The sequence below is a fragment of the Hemitrygon akajei genome, chromosome 16 (assembly GCF_048418815.1).
Source record: "Hemitrygon akajei chromosome 16, sHemAka1.3, whole genome shotgun sequence".
NCBI lineage: Eukaryota > Metazoa > Chordata > Chondrichthyes > Myliobatiformes > Dasyatidae > Hemitrygon > Hemitrygon akajei.
The window spans coordinates 70,078,562-70,101,587 of NC_133139.1; the positions used below are offsets into that span (position 1 = coordinate 70,078,562).

Sequence of the window (23,026 nt, forward strand, 5' to 3'; positions counted from 1 at the left end):
TCTCACTGGCTGACCTCTACACGTTTGCACAGTCGTGCCCCGTTCAAACCGCTGAAGAAATAAGATTCTGGTGTTGGACGTGGGCACATATGGCCTGCTCAGCTAAGAATAACTAGAACCATAATACTAGGGATGTTGGCCTGGGCAAGGATACCAACATGGCTTAATTTATCCATCCAACAAACTTGAATGATTTTTCTGCCAAGTGCTTCATTGCAAACTTGAGTAACTTACCTGTTTGATTGGTGCCCTTTTGGGAGTTAAGAATCTCTCTGTTCTCCCTGAAAGCTGCAGGTAGACAGGGTGATGAAGGTGACATTTGGCACGCTTGCCTACATCATTCAGTGCACTGAGTACAGAGGTTGGGATGTTATATTGCAAGTTGTACAGGATATTGGTGAGGCTGCATTTAAAACAGGAACTTGCTCATAGGAAAGATGGCATTACTTGGGAAGAGTGCAGAGATTTACAAGGACGTTACCAGGACATAAAGTTCAAAGTACATTTATTATCAGAAGTATGTATAAATTATATAACCTTGAGATTTGTCTCCTCAGAGGCAGCCACAAAACAAAAAAACCAAAAGAACCATTTAAAAAAGAAGACCCATGAACACCCAATGTGCAGAGAGAAGGGGAAAAGAAACTAATCATGAAAACAATCAATTAGAGCGAGAGAGAGCCTGTGGGATGTTGAATACTGGGTGAACGAGCAGTCTTTGAGGTACTGCAAGCCTGTGTCTTTGTCATTGTTTGAGTACTCAGTGGTGGAAGGGGGAATCATTGTTTGCTGCCAATTGTGCACGGGAGGGAGGGGAGCTGGGGGGTGGACTCAGGGGTTCTAACATTTGTCGTTCATTCTTTGGGGGCACTCCTCTGTTTTCGTGGACGGTTACGAAGAAAAAGAATTTCAGGATGTATATTGTATACATTTCTCTGACATCAAATGTACATTCGAAACCTTTGAATAGCAAGCAAATAGCATTCCAAATGAAAGTGAGTCCTCAGACACGAAGCTCAGAACAGCCACGGCAGGCCTCAGCCTCAGTGCAATGAACAGCGGAGTAAACGTCGTGGAGCAGAGAGCAAAACCGCCACAACGTTTGCCTCTGGTCCTAACACCCTGCCTTTTCAATCCATCTGGCCCGCTTAAATCATCCAAACATTGGGCTGTTCCACACTCCAAGTCCCAGGCCCCGTTGCACCAATACCTTCTGGGCCTGGACCCCGCTACCACGTTTTGGCGTACCTGAGTATTCCGAATTGGCCCGGCGTTTAGATAGATCAAACCTTGCTCTTGGTTTAGGCGGACAGGCTCCGAATCTGCCGCTCCCCCACTCCAACTTTGCTCTTCTCCGCTCAGCCTGACTTCACCTTGCATCCGCTCTCTTCAACTTCGCTTGCCTCTTTCTCATTTACCATCATTTGCTTTTGCAGAAGAAGTATCATTTATAATAAAGTATTTAGTTGCATTTCTTATTTTGTCAACCACCAGCAAGTTGGTGCTTGCCTTCAGCAGCGCCATGTTAAACCACACAGAGTTATAGAGGTTGAGCAGGGTTGGAATCTTTCTCATTTGAGCGTAGGAGAATGAGGGGTGAATACATGGAGGAGTATAAAATCATGAGGGCAAGGCACAAATAGGGCCAAAGTGCACCATCCTTTTGCCAGGGTTGGGGAACCAAGAACTAGAGGATCCAAGTTTAAGGTGAGAAGGTAGAGATTTAATAGGAATCTGAGGCGCAACTTTATTTTATTACCCAGGGGGTAATCAGTGTTAAGGCAGGTACATTGAGAATATTTAAAATGTACTTGGGCAGATACATGGACAGGAAAGGTTTAGAGCAGAAGTTCCCAACCTGGGATCCATGGGCCCCCTTGGATAATGATAGGTATAAAAAGCTTAGATGGATATCGCTCACCTATATAGATAAATGGGACTAGTTTAGATGGGTTTTTGGTCAGCATTGATGGCCCTTTTCCGTGCTGTATGACTGTTGTTGTTCCTTTTCATGGCTTGTGGAGCATCGGGAAGCATTTTTTTTTACCATTTCCGTAGCTTTTTGGCTGATTTTTATGAGGTTGAGTGACTAGCTCGACACTCAACCCAGCATAAATGGAAAGTGTTCAAGAAACTGGCTGGATTCAAACTCGGGACCATTCTCCTGGAAGTCCAGTACCGATGCTATTACAAAACCGGCCAGCTTTGTACCACTGTCACATGACCACAGTTTCGATTCCTGTGAGTGTCACGTGACATTAGTTTCATTTACTAAGTGTGATGTATCTATGGTCTTGTTTTGCTAGAAGCTTGTAGTTTCGATTCCTGTGGGCGTCACGTGATCGTAGTTTCGCTTTGCTGGGAATCCGTAGTTTCGTTTCTGTAAGCTTCACTTGATGACATATACCGATGGTATAAAAGGAGACGCAGTCGCTCGGTAAGGAGTCATTAAGGAATCGACGAGAAGAGAGAGTGAGAGTGAAGATTGCAGACTTTGAATGAACCCAAAGGATTGGGTTAGCCAGCAGCGCTCTGTGCATTTCGAATGTGACTGACATTTCGTATAATCGATTTGTGGATTCTACCACACATACTTTTGGTTAACCACTGCATGATCTCAGGTGTTGTACGGTGACCATTTTGGCGAAAGGAACATTCCCTGTCAATTACTCTGTGAAATCTCGCTCTTCTTGGATTCTTTGGAAAAGGTACTCCAGGGCGGCAAACTATGGTAACTGTTACTATGTCTCTGCGAGATCGCTTCTCCGCTGTATTGTGAATCTCCAAGATCGTCTCTTTGTTGCATCGTGAATATACAAGTCTCTCCTCTCACTTATTTCATGAATCACCTGGACTTTCTAAATTGCCACTCTAAGACTGTGCTTGAGTAAGACTTTGTTAAGAATTGTTTCTAAGTTTGACTGTTTGGGAGCTATAGACTCATAATGCAACTAACTTCTAAGTTAGTCGTTTGTTTAATTTTCTAGATTTCTGCATAAATGTTAATAAATTTAATTGTTTTGCAATAATTCCCCGACTCCATTCTACATCTATCGTTGCTGGTTCGTAACACCACTCTATGACTCCCCTTAACTGTGTCAAAAATATGCAACCTCAACAAACATGGATCAATTTTTTAAATTAAATTTTAATGTTTTTTTCCACACAGTGAAATACAGAAGCAGTGAGGAAAATAAATTTAAGGCAATAAGGAAATGAAATGTATAAATATTACATCAAGCTGCCTTGCAATATCCACTGTTTAACAGTGCGTGGGTATCCAGCCAGGAGCCCTTGACAGCTTTATTTTACTTTAAACATTATTCTGTAAAGATGACCCAATATGTACAAATCAGCTCTAACACATACTGGACATTTATAAAATACTGATCTGTTTATTTAATATCACTTCAAGCCCCATAATCATAATTGGAGACGTGCTGTATAACATATTGTTGAGAGTAGATTTTCCCTGGTCCACTAATATAACATTGTGGTTCTATTTTTATGCTTGTTTCTATTTTTTCTAAAATTACTGAACAGTCAAAAAAACCCTTCGGGTATTTTCCCCATTTGCCCCAGAGCATCCCATCCAGCACGCCTCCACCTGCACATCACTGTGTTGTTAATATGTACAAACTGTTAACGTGCAAAGGAGTGGAAGGGAAATTAATGAGTGGATTCCGCTGCAAGTTTGACCTGCAGATTTTTTCTTCCCCCCTTCACCTGCAGGATTATTGTTCCCGGGGTTCAATTTCTTGCAGTGTGTGGAGCTGCTTATTGACTCATCACTCCCTTTGCAGTGATCCGCATCTTTTGCAATGTTTCACCTACCTCATCTGGATTTTAACCTCAGAGATTTTGCATCCTTTTGGGACCCGTGCTTGAGGTTGGGTTGGATTCTCGCTGGGTATACTGCATCTGCTGCGGTGCAAACAGGTTTTGATGCCTCCTCCTTGCCTGCTGGGTTCTGGGAGATATAGAGGAAGGAAGCTGAGGGCTGGAGAGTGTGCAGAAGAGGTTTACCAGGATGCTGCATGGATTAGAGGGCACGTGCTGTAACGAGAGGTTGGACAAACCTGGGTTACTTTCTCTGGAGTGGCAGAGACTGAGGGGAGATCTGATAGAAGAATATAAGAATATGACAGATACAGTAGGCAGGCAGCACCTTTTGTCCAAGGGTTGAAATGTCTAATACCAAAGGTGAGAGGGATTTTGAAGGAGATGTGCGGGGCATAATTTTTGTTTTACACAGAGAATGGTAGGTGCCTGGAATGGTGGTAGAGGCAGATACATTAGAGATTTTTAAAGACATGTTTAGATAGGAAGATGAAAATGAGAAAAATGGAAGGACATGGACATGGCAGAAAGAATCAGTTAAGTTGGCTATTTGATTACTAACTTAAGTCGGCACATCATTGTGATGAAAGGCCTTTTCCAGTGCTGTACTGTTCTATGTTCTATAATTGTTAATGAGAAATTTGTACATCAAGGCCACATTCAATCCCACACTCAACATTCTACCAGGAGATCACAGTCCTGTGATCATGGGATAATTTCTGCACTCAGATCAGTTGTTGGATTCATTTTGCAACAGTGTACAGTGGACTGGACAAGTACAATTTGTTTATTGAAGTTTGATTCAAATTTGTCTTCATCTTGTAAGGTACTGTGCTGCTGCAGCAAATATTTAATTTTCAAGGAATTTACACCCTGTGTATGCACATCTATAACAATAAACGAACTTATTGCTAGGCAAATGTTTTAAGACTTAATTTTGTCATGAAGATCAAGTTCAAAATCTTTAGCAATGGCAGATACGTTTGATATTGTTACCTAAACAGCTTTACAAATAACATCATGAGTGAAATCTCGTCATAGGTTCTTGTGATATAAACTTTGTAAAAATTGTCTTCATGGAAGAGTGACATTGAAAACTCAAGATGTGGAGCCAATCACAAGTTATTTATTAGCTGAGTTAACTGGCCACGAGAAACATCTTCACGGAGTGAGGCAAATGATGTGTGTGTCATGTGATATACTTAGCAAGCTTTCAGACTTCACTGGGAGCAGAAGATGCTGTATGTGTACACATCTTTGGTCAGAATACAGTGCAAGTCTTCTTACCTTACTGAAGGTGTGACCATAATCATATCATGATGACGTCAAAAAATGGAATGTTAATTTCGGAAGCAATGATATATAATTGTAAATAATGTCCATACTTCTGTCAACTCTGAAGATCTATCCTGGACCCAACACGTTGATGCAAAAGCAGACTAATGGCTATATTTCATTAGGAGTTTGAAGAGCTTTGGTATGTCACCAAAGGTTCTAGCAAATTTCTACAGGTTGCCGAGGAGAGCATTCGAACTGGTTGCATCACCTCCTGGTATGGAGGTGGCACTCTACAGGATTGAAACAACTTCATCGTGGACACTAGTCTCCTCAGCATCAAGGACACCTTCAAACTCAAAGAGTTGGCATCCATTATTAAGGAGCCCTATCACCTAGGATGTGCTCTCATTACCACCATCAGAGAGGAGGTACAGGAACCTGAAGACACACACTCGGTACTCAACTACCTCACTATTTTTTCACTATTTATTTATTTTTAAAATGTACTGTATATTCCATATTGTAATTTATAGCTTTTTAATATATTGCCTTGTACTGCTGCTGTAAAGCAACAAATTTCACAGTAATTGTCAGTGATATTCTAATTCTAATTTAGCTGAATTTTATTCACTTTTTTAAATGGCCTTTAACATTCCAAAAGCTGCTTAACTTCTTAAATTTATAAATTCCATATTTATTGGGGAATTTGATTTATTGTGAGAACTTCAGAATCAAGATAGATTTAAGACAGAGTGCATCCTAACTGATTATAGCAACCGGCAGAAGGTTGGGCAGATCAGTCTTGGTCCTGTGATATTACAAGGACCAGCTAAGCACCAGAAATCTGAATGTGAAATTGAGCAGGAGAACCCAGTGCGTTGATCTAGATATTCATGAACGTTCAACCATCAGAACTTCTGAAAAGAGATTAATTTAGAACATAGAACATTACAGAACATGTCATATTATGCCTACTTTTTAATCTGCTTCATAATCAACCTAACCCTTCCATCTTACATAGCCCTCTATTCCTCTTTCATCCACATGGCTAAGAGTTTCTAAAATATCCCTAATTTATTGTCAGATTAATTAAGTCTAAAACTGAAACCAGTTAAAAAAAACAGGAGGAGGGTGGTGAAGTGAGGAATATAAGAAATACCATTAGTAGGAGTTTGATCCTCACAAGATTGGAGAATTTGGACAAATGTGAAGGTGTTCTGAGACAAATAGATGACCTCGCTGAGATGTATATATAATAAGAGGCACAGATCGTCAGTACTTTTCTCAGGGTGGGAAATGTCAAATATTAGAGGGCTAAGTTTTAACATGAGAGGGGAAAAGATTCATGGATATCAACAAGGCGCTTTCTTTTATTCAGAGGCACCAGAAACACACTGCAAGCAGATGCAATTGCAATGTTTAAGAGCCATTAGACAGACACTTGAACAGGTGATGAATTGAGGGGCATGGCCCATGTGCAAACAGATGTGCAGTGCAAATTGGCATGATGGTTAGCACAGACATTGTGGGCTGAAGGGTCTGTTCTTTTGTTGTACTGTTCTATGAGATTACACCAGCACACCTGGGCATTCCTTGAGCTCTACATTCCCACCCTCAGTAATGAATACAAATATCTGGGGGGGGATGGGGCACAAATGTCCTATCAATTACAACAAAAACATGCTTCCTACTGAGGCATGGCAATGTCTCTAAAGCTGCAATGACATAGTGATAACATGTTCTGTCCTTCCATGGATATGACTACTTCTATGTACATTTAACTTCTGAGTTTCATATTGCATGTGACCCCACCCATGTTCTTGAACTCTAGTGTTCCCAATCCTGATGTGGCTCTAGTTCTGTCTGAACACCCTACCCACACACTTGCCTCATGTTGTTCCCATCCCCAACCTCGTCACCACGTGCATCTGTGCAAAAAGTGGTCAGCAAATAAAAGAGACGTAACATATAAGCTGTAGAAACTATTTACTTCGGGCATGCTATGCTGGTGTGGTGACATTTGCGGGCTGCCCCCAGCACATCCTCAGGTGTATTGGTTGTAAAGCACATATAACGCCAATCATGGTATCTTTAGATCTGAATGTGATAAATAAACTTGAATCTTGAAATCAAAATTACCCCCCTGATCCTGAGACTCTCCTCCCAAGTTTTAAACTGAAGAAGCAGTTATCCACCTATGAAGAATTTATAGTTTCTAAAAATGTTCACACAGAGATGGATCAGGAAGTTGTGTGTAATTTTGGTCACTGCAGTACGGGAAGGGCGTGGAGACATTGGAAAGGGTGCAGGAGAGGTTCAGCAGGACGCTGCCTGGATCACAGGGTATAAGGAGATCGGAGAAACTTGGATTGTTTGCCCTGGAATGTCAGAGGCTGAGGGGCAACCTAATAAAAATTATACAATTCTGAGAGTCAGAGGGAGGATAGACAGTCAGAATCTTTATCCCAGGGTAGAAATATTAAAAACTAAAGGACATGCATTGAGGTGGGAGGGGGAGTTTCTAAAGGAGTTGTGTGGGGTGGGGTTCTTTTTAACGTAGAGAGTGGTGGGCCCAGGAGTGGGGTGGTGGTGTAAACAGGTACGGTGGTGGTATTGAAGAAGCTGTTAAATAAATACATGAATGTTTCAGATTCAGGTTTAGAGATATAACACGCTATGGCACTGTAATAGTTTTACACTAACCACCATGCTACTGTGTCACCCCAGAATATTCAGGGAATATAGGAATATGGATCATGTGCAGGCAATAGTGATTTTGAGTTGTATTCTCCATAGTGTTTAGTATGGACATTGGAGGTCAGGGGTCTGTTCCTGTGCTGTCCTGTTCTGCACACTGTGGCCACTTTTTTAGGTACACCTGCTCGTTAATGCAAATTTCTGTGGCAGCAACTTAATGTATAAAAGCAGGCAGATGTGCTGAAGAGGTTCAGTTGTTGTTCAGGCCAAAGATCAGAATGGGAAGAAATTGTTATCTAAGAATGGTGTGGTTAAAAGCAAACAATAACATCCAGTGAGCAGCAGTTCTGCGGGTGAAATCACTTCCTTATTGAGAGAGATCAGAGGAGAATGGCCGGACTGGTTTAAGCTCAAAGGAAGGTAGAAGTAGCCATGCGTTATGATAAATGTGCAGAAGAGCATCTCTGAACGCACTACACACCAAACCTTGAAGTGGATGAGCTTCAGCAGTTGAAGACCACAAACAAACATTCAGTGGCCATTTTATTAGCTACAGGAGGCATCACTGACTGTATGTTAAGACTTGAGCACAGAAACAGGCCCTTCTGCCTACAATGCCTACCGATAATTATGTCAAATTAAACTAAACCTGTCAGCCTGTTCTATGTTTTTAAGCAGTTCCGAAGTGCATTTAGGAATATTCCATGCTGCAGGATCAGACGGCTTTCAACCTTGACTACAACCCCCGAAGATCACATGGAAGATAAATCACCGCATAGGATCAATACATGTTATCATAAACTCAAGTGATTCTGCAGACGCTGGAAATCTTGAGCAACTATAACTCAGCACGGCAGACATGACCTAAGTCGTGGAAGAAACTGTTGGTGTTTCAGGATGAAACCCTTCATCAGAACTGGAAAAGAAATGGGGTGGAAACTAGAACAGGAAGGTGGGAGGAAGAGGGAGGATTACGAGATGGCAGCTGATAGCTGAGGTGGGTAGGTGAGATGAAGTAAGGAGCTGGGAGGTGATGGATGGAAGGGGTAAAGGGTGAAGAAGAACAAATCTGATATAGGAGATGACAGTGAATCATGGAAGAAAAGGAAAAAGGAGGGGCACCGGAAGAAGGTGATGGGCTGGTGAGGAGGAGAGAGGGGTAAGAGCTGAGTAAGAATTGTGAATCGAAAAAGCATAAAAGGGGGAAGAGGAGAGAAATGACCAGAAATGAGAGAAATGAATGTTCATGCTGTCATGTTGGAGGCTACCCAGACAGACGCTGAGGGTGAGAGTGGCTTCATGACTGTAGAGAAGGCCATGGACCAACAGGATGGAATGAGAATGTGAAGTAGAATTGAAACGGCTGGCCTCCGGAAAACCAATACAGGGTTGATGCTTTGCTCAGCAGGGGTGTCTAGTGCCAAGGATCACCACCTCGAATCAGGGATCAGCTGTTTAGAGAGGAGAGAGATTTTCACCCAGAGATGATTGGATGTGCACAGTTTCCATATCTCCCTTATTGTCTGACATACTCAGACACACTGAGAGCACAAGTTATAAGAAACCATCAAGGAGGTCTTTAATTCGCAGCTCATATGGGATGGTTGTTGTTTGTGCAGTGTCCACATGATGCTGAAGATGGTGGTGACCTCAGGAGGGTTATGTGAGGCTTGGAGAAGGTGCAGCACAATCCAAACACCATTTCTGTGGTTCTCTTTCCTCAGATGCTCCCTGACCTTCTGAGTATTTACCTCAACTCTGATTTCGTGCCAGCAACGTCACTAAGTGTCTCCTGTCGCCCAGCTCTGCCTGTTTCCACCACGACTATCTACTGACGTCCCCCTCTTGTGAGTTCTGAACTTCCTCCCAACAGCTGCAAGGGGAACCCCTGAGTTTTATGCGGAAGATGTGGCCCGATGCTTTTCATCTCATTCCCACTGTCTGCTCTGTCCTCGGTCTCCTACGCTCTTCCACAAAGCTCAGCAATACATCAAGAAACACTTCTAACCTCAGCACTTTACAGTCACCTGATAATAAGTTCAACAATTTTTTGTGTCTGCTTATCCCTCCTCTTCCTGACTCAAATTTTATTTCTTTCAGAATCAGAAGAAAAGCTGGAAGTTCACAGCAGATCAGGTGGTATCCATAAAGAGAAAAAAGTTAACACATTTTCTCCTCAGATGCTGCCAGACCTGCTGAGCATTTCCAACATACCCTGTTTTTAACTCAGTAGCAGCTGTATTTTGCTTTGTATCAATAGTTGCATTGTGCCCAGTGGTGGCTCATGGTTGCTCCTGTCCAACTGAATAGATCATGATCAAAATCTGGATCAGATCCATAATTTCAAAGGTGCAACTGCAGGATTTTGCTGGATAATAATACCTGCATGTACTTCAAAAAAATTATTTATCAACTCTGTGACTCTATAAGTGCTAGCAAATGGGACTAACTTGGATAGGGCAGCGTAGGCCAGTTGGGCTGAAGGGCCTACTTTGGTGTTGTATGCTGTTCAGTGTGTGGAACTGAATGCAAATGGTATCAAGCTCACAGAAAAAAAACAAATCAACAACACAGATAGGGCTGGAAGAAATGATTCAAGCCAGCTGAAAATGTAAGTAGTAAAGCCTTAATGGTGTGTTCAGTATTTACCCTGAATTTACAAGGAAACCTCAGCTTCTTTTGACAGGGTTATTCGTATTATTGTCTATTGTGCACAGTGATGGGCAGGTAGGTGGCAGCTGCAGTTCAATGCTGACCGATTCAATACCTTCTAGCCAAGAAAAGTGTTTTAAATGTCTTATGTTTGAAGTTATTAATAATTTATCTTTCACAGAACTTTAGAACAACTGTATATATTAAATAGTAATAATTCACATTTTTTTTTAAGAAACAGTACCTTTTTTCAAACCTACAGAATTACAGTATAACAGTGCAGATATGTTGCACTAACGCATCCAGGAAGTGTCATTACAGACAGCGACATTTTGCTTCAATGCATAATCATTGCAACTTTATGAAATAACACACAAGGGGAAAGTGGGGTGAGGGGGGGAAATTAGAACGAGAGCATCAAGCGAGTAATGTTCAACTTTGCATAGGGACACGATGAAGCACATGGTACAGCCAAAACTATTGGGTGACGTGGAGGATTGAGCTCGCACACGGGAAGCGGGGCCATGGGGTGCAGTGGAAGTCACTGCATTGACTGGTGGCGAGGAAGATCTTGCGATAAACTGCACGAGAATGCTAAACAGAAACTGGAAAGGCCCTGTGGTGCATTCAGTCTTTACCCAAAACCCATAAGCAAACCTGCACCTCCAACAATCTTTTGCAATACTGCCGGAACCAGTACGTATAGCTTTAACATGTTACACATAGAGAAGACCATTTAAGTTTGGAGCAAAAAGTAATGGAAATACTCTACAGGGCAGGCAGCATCTAAACAGGTCATTGTCCTAGGCTCAGATGAAAGTACAGTTAACTGAAATGTAACCTCATGGAAGCTGCCTGACCTGCAAGGTATTTTGAGAACTTTTGTCTTGCATTATGAAATGTTTTTCATACACTCAACTGACAGGCTGTGATCTGCTGCACTCAAGCTGATACATTAAAAAATAAATACTTCTGTTGCTTTTGACTACGGATATAGTTGGAGGTGTAACCATTCCTGTCCCAAGTGTCTGCCGCCCACAACCACAAAAATACTGAGTGAAATCTAGAATGAGACAGAGTTTCTCTTGCAACACTGCAGGATGGGAATAGCGTTTAAGTTACAGAAGGCTTTAGTATTGATCTGGAGAAAGGAATTCTGTTGTCTGGGAGAGTGGAGGGATTTAAGTTCAGTTGATGAAATGTTTCTAAATTAATAACAAGCATCAGTAATGACAATTTTCTGTGTTCCATACCCGTGAGGAGAAATAGCTAACTACATCGTTATTGGCCTGATTGATCAATCTATAGTTGATTCAAACCACAGCAGTGTTAATCCTCACTGAAATGTCCCAGCTACATTGAGGGATAGGCAACTAATGCTGGTGTTGTCAACACCACCCACACCACAATGATAAATAAGGTCTATAATAGCCATGGACACAAAGTGCAAGAGAAGGGGTGTAAAATCGATAATACAGCACATAAATTTGCCAGGTTTCTAACTCCACAAGCCTACCCTTCATTCCACTCTGGCTTCCACCTCAAGCTCCCCTTGAGAGGAAGTACTACAGCTGGATTAAGAGGGTCCTTTTGTAGATCACTAAAGTCAGAGAAGAACTTAGCAGATTTATTTTCCCCATTTGGCCTTGGGTGTTATTTTAATTCTTGCAGGAGATCACAGTAGAGTGATCAGTAGGGTAGTACAGCAGTTTGCGTGACATAATGACAGCTCAGAGCATTGGAGTTTGGTGTTCAATTCTCCGCTGTCTGTAAGGAGTTTGTACGTACTCCCTTCGACCATGTGGGTTTCCTCTGGGTGCTCCTGGTTGCCTCACAGTCCAAAGATGTACTGGTTGGTAGGTTAATTTGTCATTGTAAATTGTACTGTGATTAGGCTAGGGTTAAATAGGTAGGATACTGGGTGGTGTTGCTTGTTGGGCCAGAAGAGATTGTCCTGTGCTATATCTCTAAATAAGAAAAGCAGAAAACCATACATGGCTGGGGCTGAGCAAGGGGCCACAGGTGTCCACAAGAAGGACGGAGAAGTCATAACTGAATGACCACACCGATATGACGGATTAAGAAAGCAAAGGAAGGTTTGCCTGACTGTAGCTGTTACATCTCGCTCTCTCTCTCCAACGAGACCCCGTGAGTGGGGATAAAAGTGAGGTCTGGGGAGACACCCCTCAGACACACCAGGACACACACTAGTGAGCACTGCTTGAGTGTTGGAACCCACGTGAAGGTGTGGGGCATCGGAGACCGAACAAAGGATCGGTCAGTTTAACTCACAGTGTTTATAGCAGGGCCGGTGGGGGCTTGTGTGTGTGTCCACCCTTGCCTGGGTGACGAGTCCACCACAGAAGAACGGTCTAGCTGAAGGACAGAGGGGTCATACCCGAATGCCCACAACACATCGACGGATCAAGAACATAAAGGAAGGTTTGGCTGACTGTGCGGGAGGTTTGTCAGACCACTGCTCTCTTTCAAACCACTGCCTCCAGATATTCTCACACACAAAGCAGTGAATGGGATAAAGGGTTTTGATTTGGTTTTGGCATTTTAGTGGCTGTTAACTTCAGGATAGGACGCATAGCTAACCTACAAATTAGTTCTTCTCCAAATCGAAGAGGATGTGTCTTACCTAGACAGTTGATGCTGAACTAGCTGCCGGCTTTCCACACACAAAGGCTAATGGGAAGCTAATGCTGGTAGGATGTAATATGAAAGGATGATTTACTATCACCCCTTTGTGATAGCTTCTTCCTTGAAACACAATTGTTGTCATGCTTGCTAATGCAAACATCTAATCAGCCAAACATCTGGCAGCAACTCAAGGCATAAAAGCTTGCAGACATGGTCAAGAGGTTCAGTTGTAGTTCAGACCGAACATCAGAATGGGGAAAGAAATGTGATCTAAGTGACTTTGACCGTGGAAGGATTATTGGTGCCAGATGGGGTGGTATGCGGATCTCTGGAGCTGCTGATCTCCCGGGGTTTTCATGTACAACGGTCTTTAGAGTTTACAGAGAATGGTGTAAAAAAAACATCCAGTGAGCAGTGGTTCTGTGGGTGACTGACCAGAGGAGAATGGTCAGATTGGTTTTAGGCTGCCAGTAATTCAAATAACCAAGTAACAGTGGTGTGAAGATCATCTCTGAATGCACAACATGGGTGGGCTACAGCTGCAGAAGACCACATTGGGTTCCACTCCTGTACCCAATAAAGTGGCCACTGACTGTATCTTTGAATGGGACAGGACTTACAGAAGGGATTGCAATCTGCAGCAAGCTCTTAAATCGATAGCAGCCTGATGAGGTCAAAAATCAGCCCAGCCCTGACCTTCAGCTGAACATCTCAGCCCCCTCAGCCAAGGCAAGAAGCAAGCTTCTCATCCAAATCCTCACTGTATCTATCATCCATTCCAGTGCATAATTCCACACAACACCCCTGTCCCAAAGAAATAGTGCACAGCATATTTGCAGCTGCTATTTCAACCAGAAAGGAAGTGACTAATTAAGATATCTGCTTTAGACTCAGAAATAAGAAAAAAAATCAGAATGCCAGGAAAAATATTCGTTATGCTAAGAACACTTGATTTTGCTGTTTTGGACAAAAATTCTTTGTTGATTGCATTTGTTCTCAGTCACTTAAATATCATTGGTTCAAGAACATAGTCACAATTGCTTTCCCAGAAAACATCTAAAAATAGGTAATAAATGTCCGTACCCTAAAAAATTAACAAATAAAGCGCTGGGCAGAGCTGCAACAACAGTACTGGACTCTAAAAACATGATGGTGCTGTGACTGTTTTACAGGCAACAAAATAGGCACCTAAAGGTCCAAATGCCCATTCCCTAATGGCTGGTCAGCTCAACAGGCTACACTGACATTGAGTTCACTGGAAGGGCAAAGTGTGGGAATGGACATCTCAGTCCCTCTGCCATACTGAACGCAGCTGAGGCCAGCGTGTGCTGTTGCTTACCTCATTGTGAGGGAGCTATACTGTGCTTCTGCTGCAAGGCCTCCAACTCCAATGGAAGAGGCTACAGAGAGCAGTGGATGCAGCCAATTTCACTATGGGAACAGCTCTCTCCACCATGAACATCTACAAGAGATGACATCTTAGGAAGGTGACACCCACCGCTAGGTACACTCATCATCCGGGCCAATCTCTCTTTGCATCACTTCCATCAGGCAGAGGGTGCAGAAGCCTGAAGACCTACACGTCAGTGTTCAACAATGCCTTCTTTCCCACTGCCACGAGGGTCCTGTACTGGCCTGAAAAATCCCAACACTACCTCGGACTATATCCATCAATTTGCATTGGTCCATTAAGTTTTTGTAAATTTATTTCAGTTTAAGTGTATGCAATGTATGTTGTATTTGTAATGTACTGCGTTGCTGCTCCAAAATAAATAATTTTTATGGTCTTTATACCCTGGGTACATATTCCTCTGACAATGAACCTGAGACCTTGTGGTCTGCATGGTGCCCGGAGATGTCCCACTGTCAGAAGCTCTCAAGCAACTGGGGCTGCACAGTGGCTCTAACTGAGACACAGAGTGAACAGTTCATACCGTGAGGTCTATAATGGTTCTCAGAAAAGCAATTGCATTGATCCTAATCTCCTCCTCCTTATTCTCCTGAAACCCTATGTTATTGTACCTCAACTTAATTCCCTTTCTTTCTTTTCGTTACTTGTTTTCGCCAAAAGTAACTTGGCAGTCGACAGCTGACCTGATGCACACCTTTAGGATGTTCGAGGAAACATGTAGGGGAAGCCCACACGGTCATGGGGTGAGCATGTAAACTTCACAGACAGCACCGATGGAACCGGGGAAAGTACGGCAGCAAAGCGGCAGGCTCCATTGCTGTGGCCTTAATCCTGGCCAGGTGGCCCAGCTGCTCGACTCCATTGGCTGAACTTAGTGCTGACAGGAAGTGGGACAATTCCAATGGAACATCTACCTCTGGAAACCCCCTTACTCACGGTATCAAGTGACTCGATAATGAACTAGCAATTGAATCAACACTGGGCTTCGGGAGTGGTGTGGAGAGAGAGAGAGGGAAACATAGAGACAGGGAATGTGGATGAAGAATGAAAGAGAAATAAGGAAGAGAAAATGTGAGAGAGAGAGAGAGAGAGAGAGGATATTGGAAAGGAAGAGTGGATAAGGAAAAGTGGAATTAAATAAGTGAGGAGAGTATTGAAGGATATTGGGAGAGGGAGAGAGGAAAAGTAGAAAGAGGGTGGAAAATAGTGCAAAAATATACAGTGTGGAAAAGGAGAGCAGGAGAGAAATTGTGGAGAGATTTGAGGGAGAGAGCCAGTTTGAAAAGGGGGGAAAGGAGGAGGAGGGGGAAGGGAGACCCTATTTGAGAACTGGGAGGGATTCTTATAAAGAGGCAGTTGATCCTTCAATAAGTAGTGAGCAGTAATGACGTTTTGCCTTGTCACACAATATCCCTGCAATATCCTCTCCCTCCAAGCTGTGTATTGTTGCAAGGCTCGGTGGTGGCTGGGAACTGCTACAAACACTAGGGTCACTATCTGCAGTGCATAATTAAACTCTGCATTCAGCTAGAAACCTACTCTTCCCCAGCACTTAGACAATTCAAGTAAAATTTGAGAACATTCAAATAGAAATTGCTATTATTTCATCTAATGCCAGGATATAACTAAGTGCACGGTAATGACAACTTCATTAAACTAAATTAATCTCATAGCACAGCAGGACCATATTTGGCCCATTCATTACACCGACTCTTTGACAGAGTGAACAAATTAGCTCCAATCCCCTGCTCTTTACCCCATGCTCTTGCACCTTTCACACCTACATTTTTGTACCTAATTCCATTTTCAAAGTTTACTTAGTGCAAAATAATTAATTGTAGCATTTGGCTAGACTCGTGGAAAGGCACAGTAGAATTCAACCATTAAACCTTTTGCTACTTGCTGTGGCTACCACTGCAATGCATCGATGTTCATTTCTCTATGAGAGTATAACACCACACCATCATTCATTCACAAGGCCAATGCTCATCCAGTGACTGGGATAACCAGCTATGTGTAACCAACATGTACAGAAGTCTTTCAGGACCTGTGACCTCTCCCCCACCCCTCACCCCTTGCTACATCCAACCGTGCCAGGTTTAATTGGTCGTAAGAGTGAGTGATATTCTCAACATTTTCCAATGTAACAATTCAGCAAGCGGCTTTTAGCAGTGTTGGTTACTCCTTCTATCAACTTGAGAGCATTGTCAGTAGTCCAAGTGTTTTTCTCGCAACTTACGTACTTATTACAACAAGCCAGTAGGCCTAGGAACACAATCCCATCAGCCAACTCTCCTTCATCTAATTCCTTTCAACATGTTCTCACTCACATGCTCAACAACCTTCACTTTTGCGACTCAACTACATAAAGGGCCACCATTTAAACTGAGAGGTCACTCACACGGTCAGAGGGAGAGGTCAAGAGCACCTGAGGTCAGGGTCAAGCCATGTCTCAGGGGCAGCCCCAGTGGGCCAAAGAAACAAACTGAGGCGGGGTGGGGGAGGGTTTGGAAAATGGCAATCGTGTTTTTGTTCAGAGCCATTGGGACAGCAGCCCCAACCTTGCCTCACAGTCATCGGCAGCTAATACCATGCAGGTTTTTGGCAAGCTGGGTATTAACACGATGACTGTTTGGAGAATAAGCCACTGCCATAGCAACAGGCTAGGAATTTTCTGCGCTCAACTAGTGCGATCAGAACTCTTGTTTGGTCTGGGAGTTCTCTCTACACCTATATAGTGGCGTGCCATTTCACAAGGACCCGGCCCCACCTCGGAGAAAGCCGCCCGCGCTGTGGTTTTCTACTTCTCATCGCACTATGTGGACCTCCGGTCAACAGAACACATTGGGATTCATCATCCGGTTTAACAGTCAATGTCGGGCAACAGAAATAGCCATCAAAAGCCGGCCAGAGAAGTGCTACGGTACAGCTGTAACATGCATGAATGCTGTTGTTGAAACCAATCTGGTTCACTAGTGAAGGAAGTCCGCCATCCTTTCCCGGTCTGATCTCTACGGGACAGTAGACATGGATGCAGCGTGCCTTCTGCAAGATATTCGGAATCAGCCTGATGAGTCACCGTTCAAGGGATAAAAGGAGGTGGCCAATAGTGCAGGCCTTACTAAAAAATCCCACATCGTGGCAATGAATACCCCTTCTCCTCCACAACATTTCTATATTAGAAAAGAGGGGTAATAACTGCCTCAAGCACATTAACTATCTACTTTGCGTAGAAAAAGGAGGTTGTGTCCCTTTAAGAACACATGCAGCGCTGATTCCGAGCTGTTGGGTACTTCCTCAAGTCGAGAGGTGTTGATTAGGGTTAAATGCTAATTTGCAGCCAATTTACATAACTTCAATAAATTACTAACCCCTTTATACAAGAGCACTTCAGAATATTTAAGTATATGACATGTAAAAGCAGTTTAAGCATGTAATGCACTTAGCCAGTATACTTTATACACAAACATGCAGTCACGTGATGCTGATACACGAATTTTTTGTTTGAAACCTTTCACATTCTTTTGAGATATTCGTATTATTTTTTTCAACTGAATGGGCACCTTGGCAAATCAGAATCCTAGATTCTTAAGTGTTTTTTTTAAATTCCCCCAGTTGTGTTGTTTACCTCAGGAAGTGTTTGATTTTATATAAACGCCCAGTTATTTGCAGGTGTTTTTTTAAAACATACACACACGCACGTGCACACATACATGTGCACACACACACACACACACACACGCACACACAGCCCTTACTAAAACTTTTGATGGTTTATCGCTTTCTTTTCCAGGAGAGATGGGCACTCTGTGTCCTGTGTTGTTGCTGCAGATACGGGTTTAGGAACCGGTGCTGAGGGGGTGGTGGGACTCCCCTGATGCTCAGCGAGTGTCTTTACGCTGTCCCCTGGCTTCCATCTCTCCACAGTCGAGGGGGTCATGGGGATGGCCATTTTCACCGGCCCGAGTACACTCTTTGCCACTGTGGCCAAGTGGTTGACAAAGCTGGGCTTATCTCCAGATGTCACCACTGCAGTCGAAGAGCCTGGCCCGGCTCCGCACGTGATGGAGGCCGGGGCCTTCTTGACCTTGCCCTCTGGGATGGCGTTACTCTCTGTGGCGGTTTCCAGGACACCTTTGTCACAGTTGACGGGGGCACTTTTATCTGCAGCGTCTTGCTGTTTGGCTGGAGGAGGGAGGCGATCTGGAGGTAAGGCCTCGCTGCTCTCAAGCCCGCACGGTTCGTCAGCCATCTCTTTGGTCTCGATTGCTGACCTCCTCTTGTCTTTGCCATCCTCGGCAGCTGCAGTCACGTCTGGAACAGCAGGGGTTTCAGTAGTTTTCCCTCTTTCCTTGGACCCTAGATGGGAGCCGCTTGCTGGAGATGCATCTTTGGCCTCCGACACAGCGTCCTTGTCCATCTGTAGCGTGTATCCACCATCCCAGCTGGGGCAGACGGATTCCACAGGCTCAGTTTGCACTCCCTGGTGTCTCTTGCTGGGTGGGTCACCGGATGGCATCTTCTTGGGCTGGAGGGGAGGAGTTTTGTCCAGGGATTTGCCAACGGTGTCAACGTGGACGGAAGGGGTCATGCTAACGTTGAGGCTGGCAATTACGGCACCTGGAGATGCCTTCACCTCAGAGCGCGCTGTCAGCGTATCAGGGCGCAAGGCCTGTGGAGGTCCAGAGTGCTTGCCTGCACCCGCCGCTGGAACGGAGGAAGGAGGCGTACCACTCCTCCCGCTCGGTGAACTGCAGGGTGTGGCCTTGTCCTGGCCTCTGTTTGCAGAGGATGCGGTGGTCCCTTCCAAAGGAGGTTCAGAAATCTGGGGTTTCAGTGGACTGGAACTCTTCAGGGCAGGAGAGACCGCACAATCCCTCCCTGGGCTGACATCCACACCTTTTGCAACGTTGTTGGTCCCACCATGGACAGAAGGGACTGTAGACCAGGACCTCCTCGTTTCCTCTTTGACCCCTTCCTCATGATCACTCGTCTTAACTTCGAGCTCCTGTACAGGGTCAAGTCCTTCTCCCCGCTCTTGCCTGATGCTGGAGAATATATCTCGATCGATTAATGAAGACTCCTGTCTCCCCAGCTTCCTCACGGCCATCTGCCTGAAGGCTCCCACTTCGGCGCCATCGGCCTTTGACCCCAGAACCTCTCCCTCCGACTCCGCCAGGCTCTGGAGGCTGAGTTCCGCGTGCAGTCCCTCCTTCCGGAAGTCCGCGTGGGAAGCCTCGAGGCTGTGCTTGCGTATCGCCAGCTTCTTCTCGGAGCCAAGAGGCATGGAGAGCTTCTCGGCGGACTGCACCCTCTTCAGCAGCGGGGAGCGGGGGGGCTCGGCGCTCTTGGGCCGCGGCCGGACCACCGGGGGCGAGGAATGGAGCTTGACGTGAAAGGTCTGGGTGGTGTTGGAGCTGCCCACCGTGTGGGAGGGCAGGGGGAAAGGGGGGTGCTGGGGCGAAGGGTGCGTGGGCGACGGCGTGTGGGCCAGAGGGGACAGTGGGATGTTGCCGGCCGACTTGCAGCGCGCCGAGCGGTACTGGCGTTGCAGCTTTGGGGACAGACCGTGGAGGCTGCTGGGTCGGATGTGGTGGGGGGTGGCTGGGGAATTCGGGACACTGGAACCCGGAGAGCTGCTTTGAGATGAGTTACCTCCTCCTCCTGCAGAGATAAGAATACACAGTCTCAATATATAAACTCAAAACACATAATCTTGTTTTGTGATTAAAACAACTTGCAATTTTACTTTTAGGTTTAAAAATTAAAGTGATTAGCTTTACTTTGTCGCATTTACTTTGGACCGTACAGTGAACTGTGTTGTTTTGCATACTGGGGGTAGCCCATATCTCTCACCAGACTTCCAGCGCCAACATAGTGTGCCCACAACTTACTAACCGGAACGTGTTTGGACTGTGGGAGGAATCCCAAGCAGTCACAGACAGAGTGTATAAACTCCTTACAGAGCGCAGCAGGAGTTAAACTCCGATTTCTGGTGCTGTGAAACGTTATGTTAGCCACTACGCCACCATGCCATCCCATTTTAAAGGTTAATACAAGGTGGGGTGGGGGGGGAGGGGGGAATGACCAGTCAAAAAAATCGCAGACGCTGAAATTGTGAGATAAAAACAGAGCGTCCTGGAAGCGCTCAACAAGTCCGGCAACGCCTGTGGGTGAGCAAACCTGCGAATGTTTCCGGACTGAGACTCATGGTCTGAACTCCCCTTCCCAATTCTGAAGGAGGATCGCTGACCCAAAGCATTATCCTTCACTCTTTCCACAGTTGCATCCTGACCCGTTGTTTCTCCAGCATTTGTACGACAGAATGTCATTTGCTGGGAATGTGGAACTCACAGACTGCAGGTCAGGAAATGTGTGGAAATAACACAGATCAACGTTTCAGCCTGAAACATTAACTGTCTTTTTGTTTTTACGGATGCTACCTCACCTTACCGAGTTTCTGTAGCCTTTTCTGGGTTTTATCAAACTGATGGAAATCCACAGGCCCCTCTCTCAAAGTCACAATCAGTGACACAGTGCTGTAGTGGTCAGTGTAATACTTCACAGTACCAGCGATGGGAAGATCAGGGTTCAATTCTCACTGCGGTCCAAAAGGAGTTTGTAACGGTTTCCCTGTGAGTGTTTGGGTTTCCTCCGGATGCTGCGGTTTCCTTCCACATTCCCAAAAAACGTACGGGTTTGGGTCAGTAAGTAGGGGGCTGGATCAGTAACGGGTCAGTAAGTAGCGGGCGAGATTGGCAACGAGCCAGTAAGTAGCGGGCGGGATCGGTAGCGGGTCAGTAAGTAGGGGGCCGGATCGGTAACGGGTCAGTAAGTAGCGTGCCGGATCAGTAACGGGTCAGTAAGTAGGGGGCGGGATCGGTAGCGGGTCAGTAAGTAGGGGGCCCGATCGGTAACGGGTCAGTAAGTAGGGGGCGGGATCGGTAGCGGGTCAGTAAGTAGGGGGCCCGATCGGTAACGGGTCAGTAAGTAGGGGGCGGGATCGGTAGCGGGTCAGTAAGTAGGGGGCCCGATCGGTAACGGGTCAGTAAGTAGGGGGCGGGATCGGTAGCGGGTCAGTAAGTAGGGGGCCCGATCGGTAACGGGTCAGTAAGTAGGGGGCGGGATCGGTAGCGGGTCAGTAAGTAGGGGGCCCGATCGGTAACGGGTCAGTAAGTAGGGGGCCCGATCGGTAACGGGTCAGTAAGTAGGGGGCCGGATCGGTAACGGGTCAGTAAGTAGGGGGCCGGATCGGTAGCGGGTCAGTAAATAGGGGGCCCGATCAGTAACGGGTCAGTAAGTAGCGGGCCGGATCGGTAACGGGTCAGTAAGTAGCGGGCCGGATCGGTAACGGGTCAGTAAGTAGCGGGCCGGATCGGTAACGGGTCAGTAAGTAGGGGGCCTGATCGGTAACGGGTCAGTAAGTAGCGGGCCGGATCGGTAACGGGTCAGTAAGTAGCGGGCCGGATCGGTAGCGGGTCAGTAAGTAGGGGGCCGGATCAGTAACGGGTCAGTAAGTAGGGGGCCGGATCGGTAATGGGTCAGTAAGTAGGGGGCCGGATCGGTAACGGGTCAGTAAGTAGCGTGCCGGATCAGTAACGGGTCAGTAAGTAGGGGGCCGGATCAGTAACGGGTCAGTAAGTAGGGGGCCGGATCGGTAACGGGTCAGTAAGTAGGGGGCCGGATCGGTAGCGGGTCAGTAAGTAGGGGGCCGGATCGGTAACGGGTCAGTAAGTAGCGGGCGGGATCAGTAACGGGTCAGTAAGTAGCGGGCGGGATCGGTAGCGGGTCAGTAAGTAGGGATCATGCTACATGGTGCCAGATTCATGGCAACACTTGTGGGCTGCCCCCAGCACAACTTTGGGCTGTGTTGGTTGTTGACACAAATGATGCATTTCACTGTATGCGACAAATAAAGGTAACCTTTAATCTTTTCACTTAAGAGCAGGGTGAGGGAGTGACCTGTAACCTGAGAATTTGGGAGGGACATGGTGCAGTTGCAGATGGATGGGACTAGGCAGATCAGGTCAACATAGAATAGATGGGCTGAAGGGCTTGTTTCTGTACTGTAGTGCTCTATTTAATTGAGAGAGCTGCGCATGTGGGATTATGCTGATGGCTGTTATTGACTGATATGGTTTTGATGGCTAAATGGTTTCCTATGTCGCAAAATGGCACAGTTCCGTTAGTACACTTGCGACAGGGTTCATGATCATTGATCTAGAGATGTGAGTTTAAGTTCTACTAGGGTGGCTAAAGACTATAAATTCATATAGCAGTGAAAAGCCAGCCTCAGTATAGCTTCTTCCTCCCCAACATCAAGTTTTTGAACTGCCCATGAACCCATAAACACTATTTCACATACAGGATCCCATATCTAAGAGATGTGCTGGCTTTGGACAAGGTCCAGAGGAGGGTTATGAGAATGAATCCAGGAACGAAAGGGTTAATGCATGTGGAGCATTTGATGGCTCTGGGCCTGTGCTCACTGGATTTTAAAAG

The 23,026-nt window shown here is 45.3% G+C and overlaps 1 protein-coding gene across 2 annotated transcripts in view; it reads right to left on the reverse strand.

Annotated features, from left to right (window-relative positions):
• Positions 1-3,128: 3,128 nt before the first annotated feature.
• The window catches only part of LOC140740161 (microtubule-associated serine/threonine-protein kinase 1-like), a 219,902-nt gene continuing 200,004 nt past the window's right edge, over positions 3,129-23,026 (reverse strand). For both annotated transcript variants that reach the window (XM_073069135.1, XM_073069134.1), the window contains one exon: positions 3,129-20,188. In XM_073069135.1, coding sequence (XP_072925236.1) covers positions 18,282-20,188 — 1,907 coding nt within the window. In that variant the 3' untranslated portion in view covers positions 3,129-18,281. The remainder of the gene's footprint in view (positions 20,189-23,026) is intronic.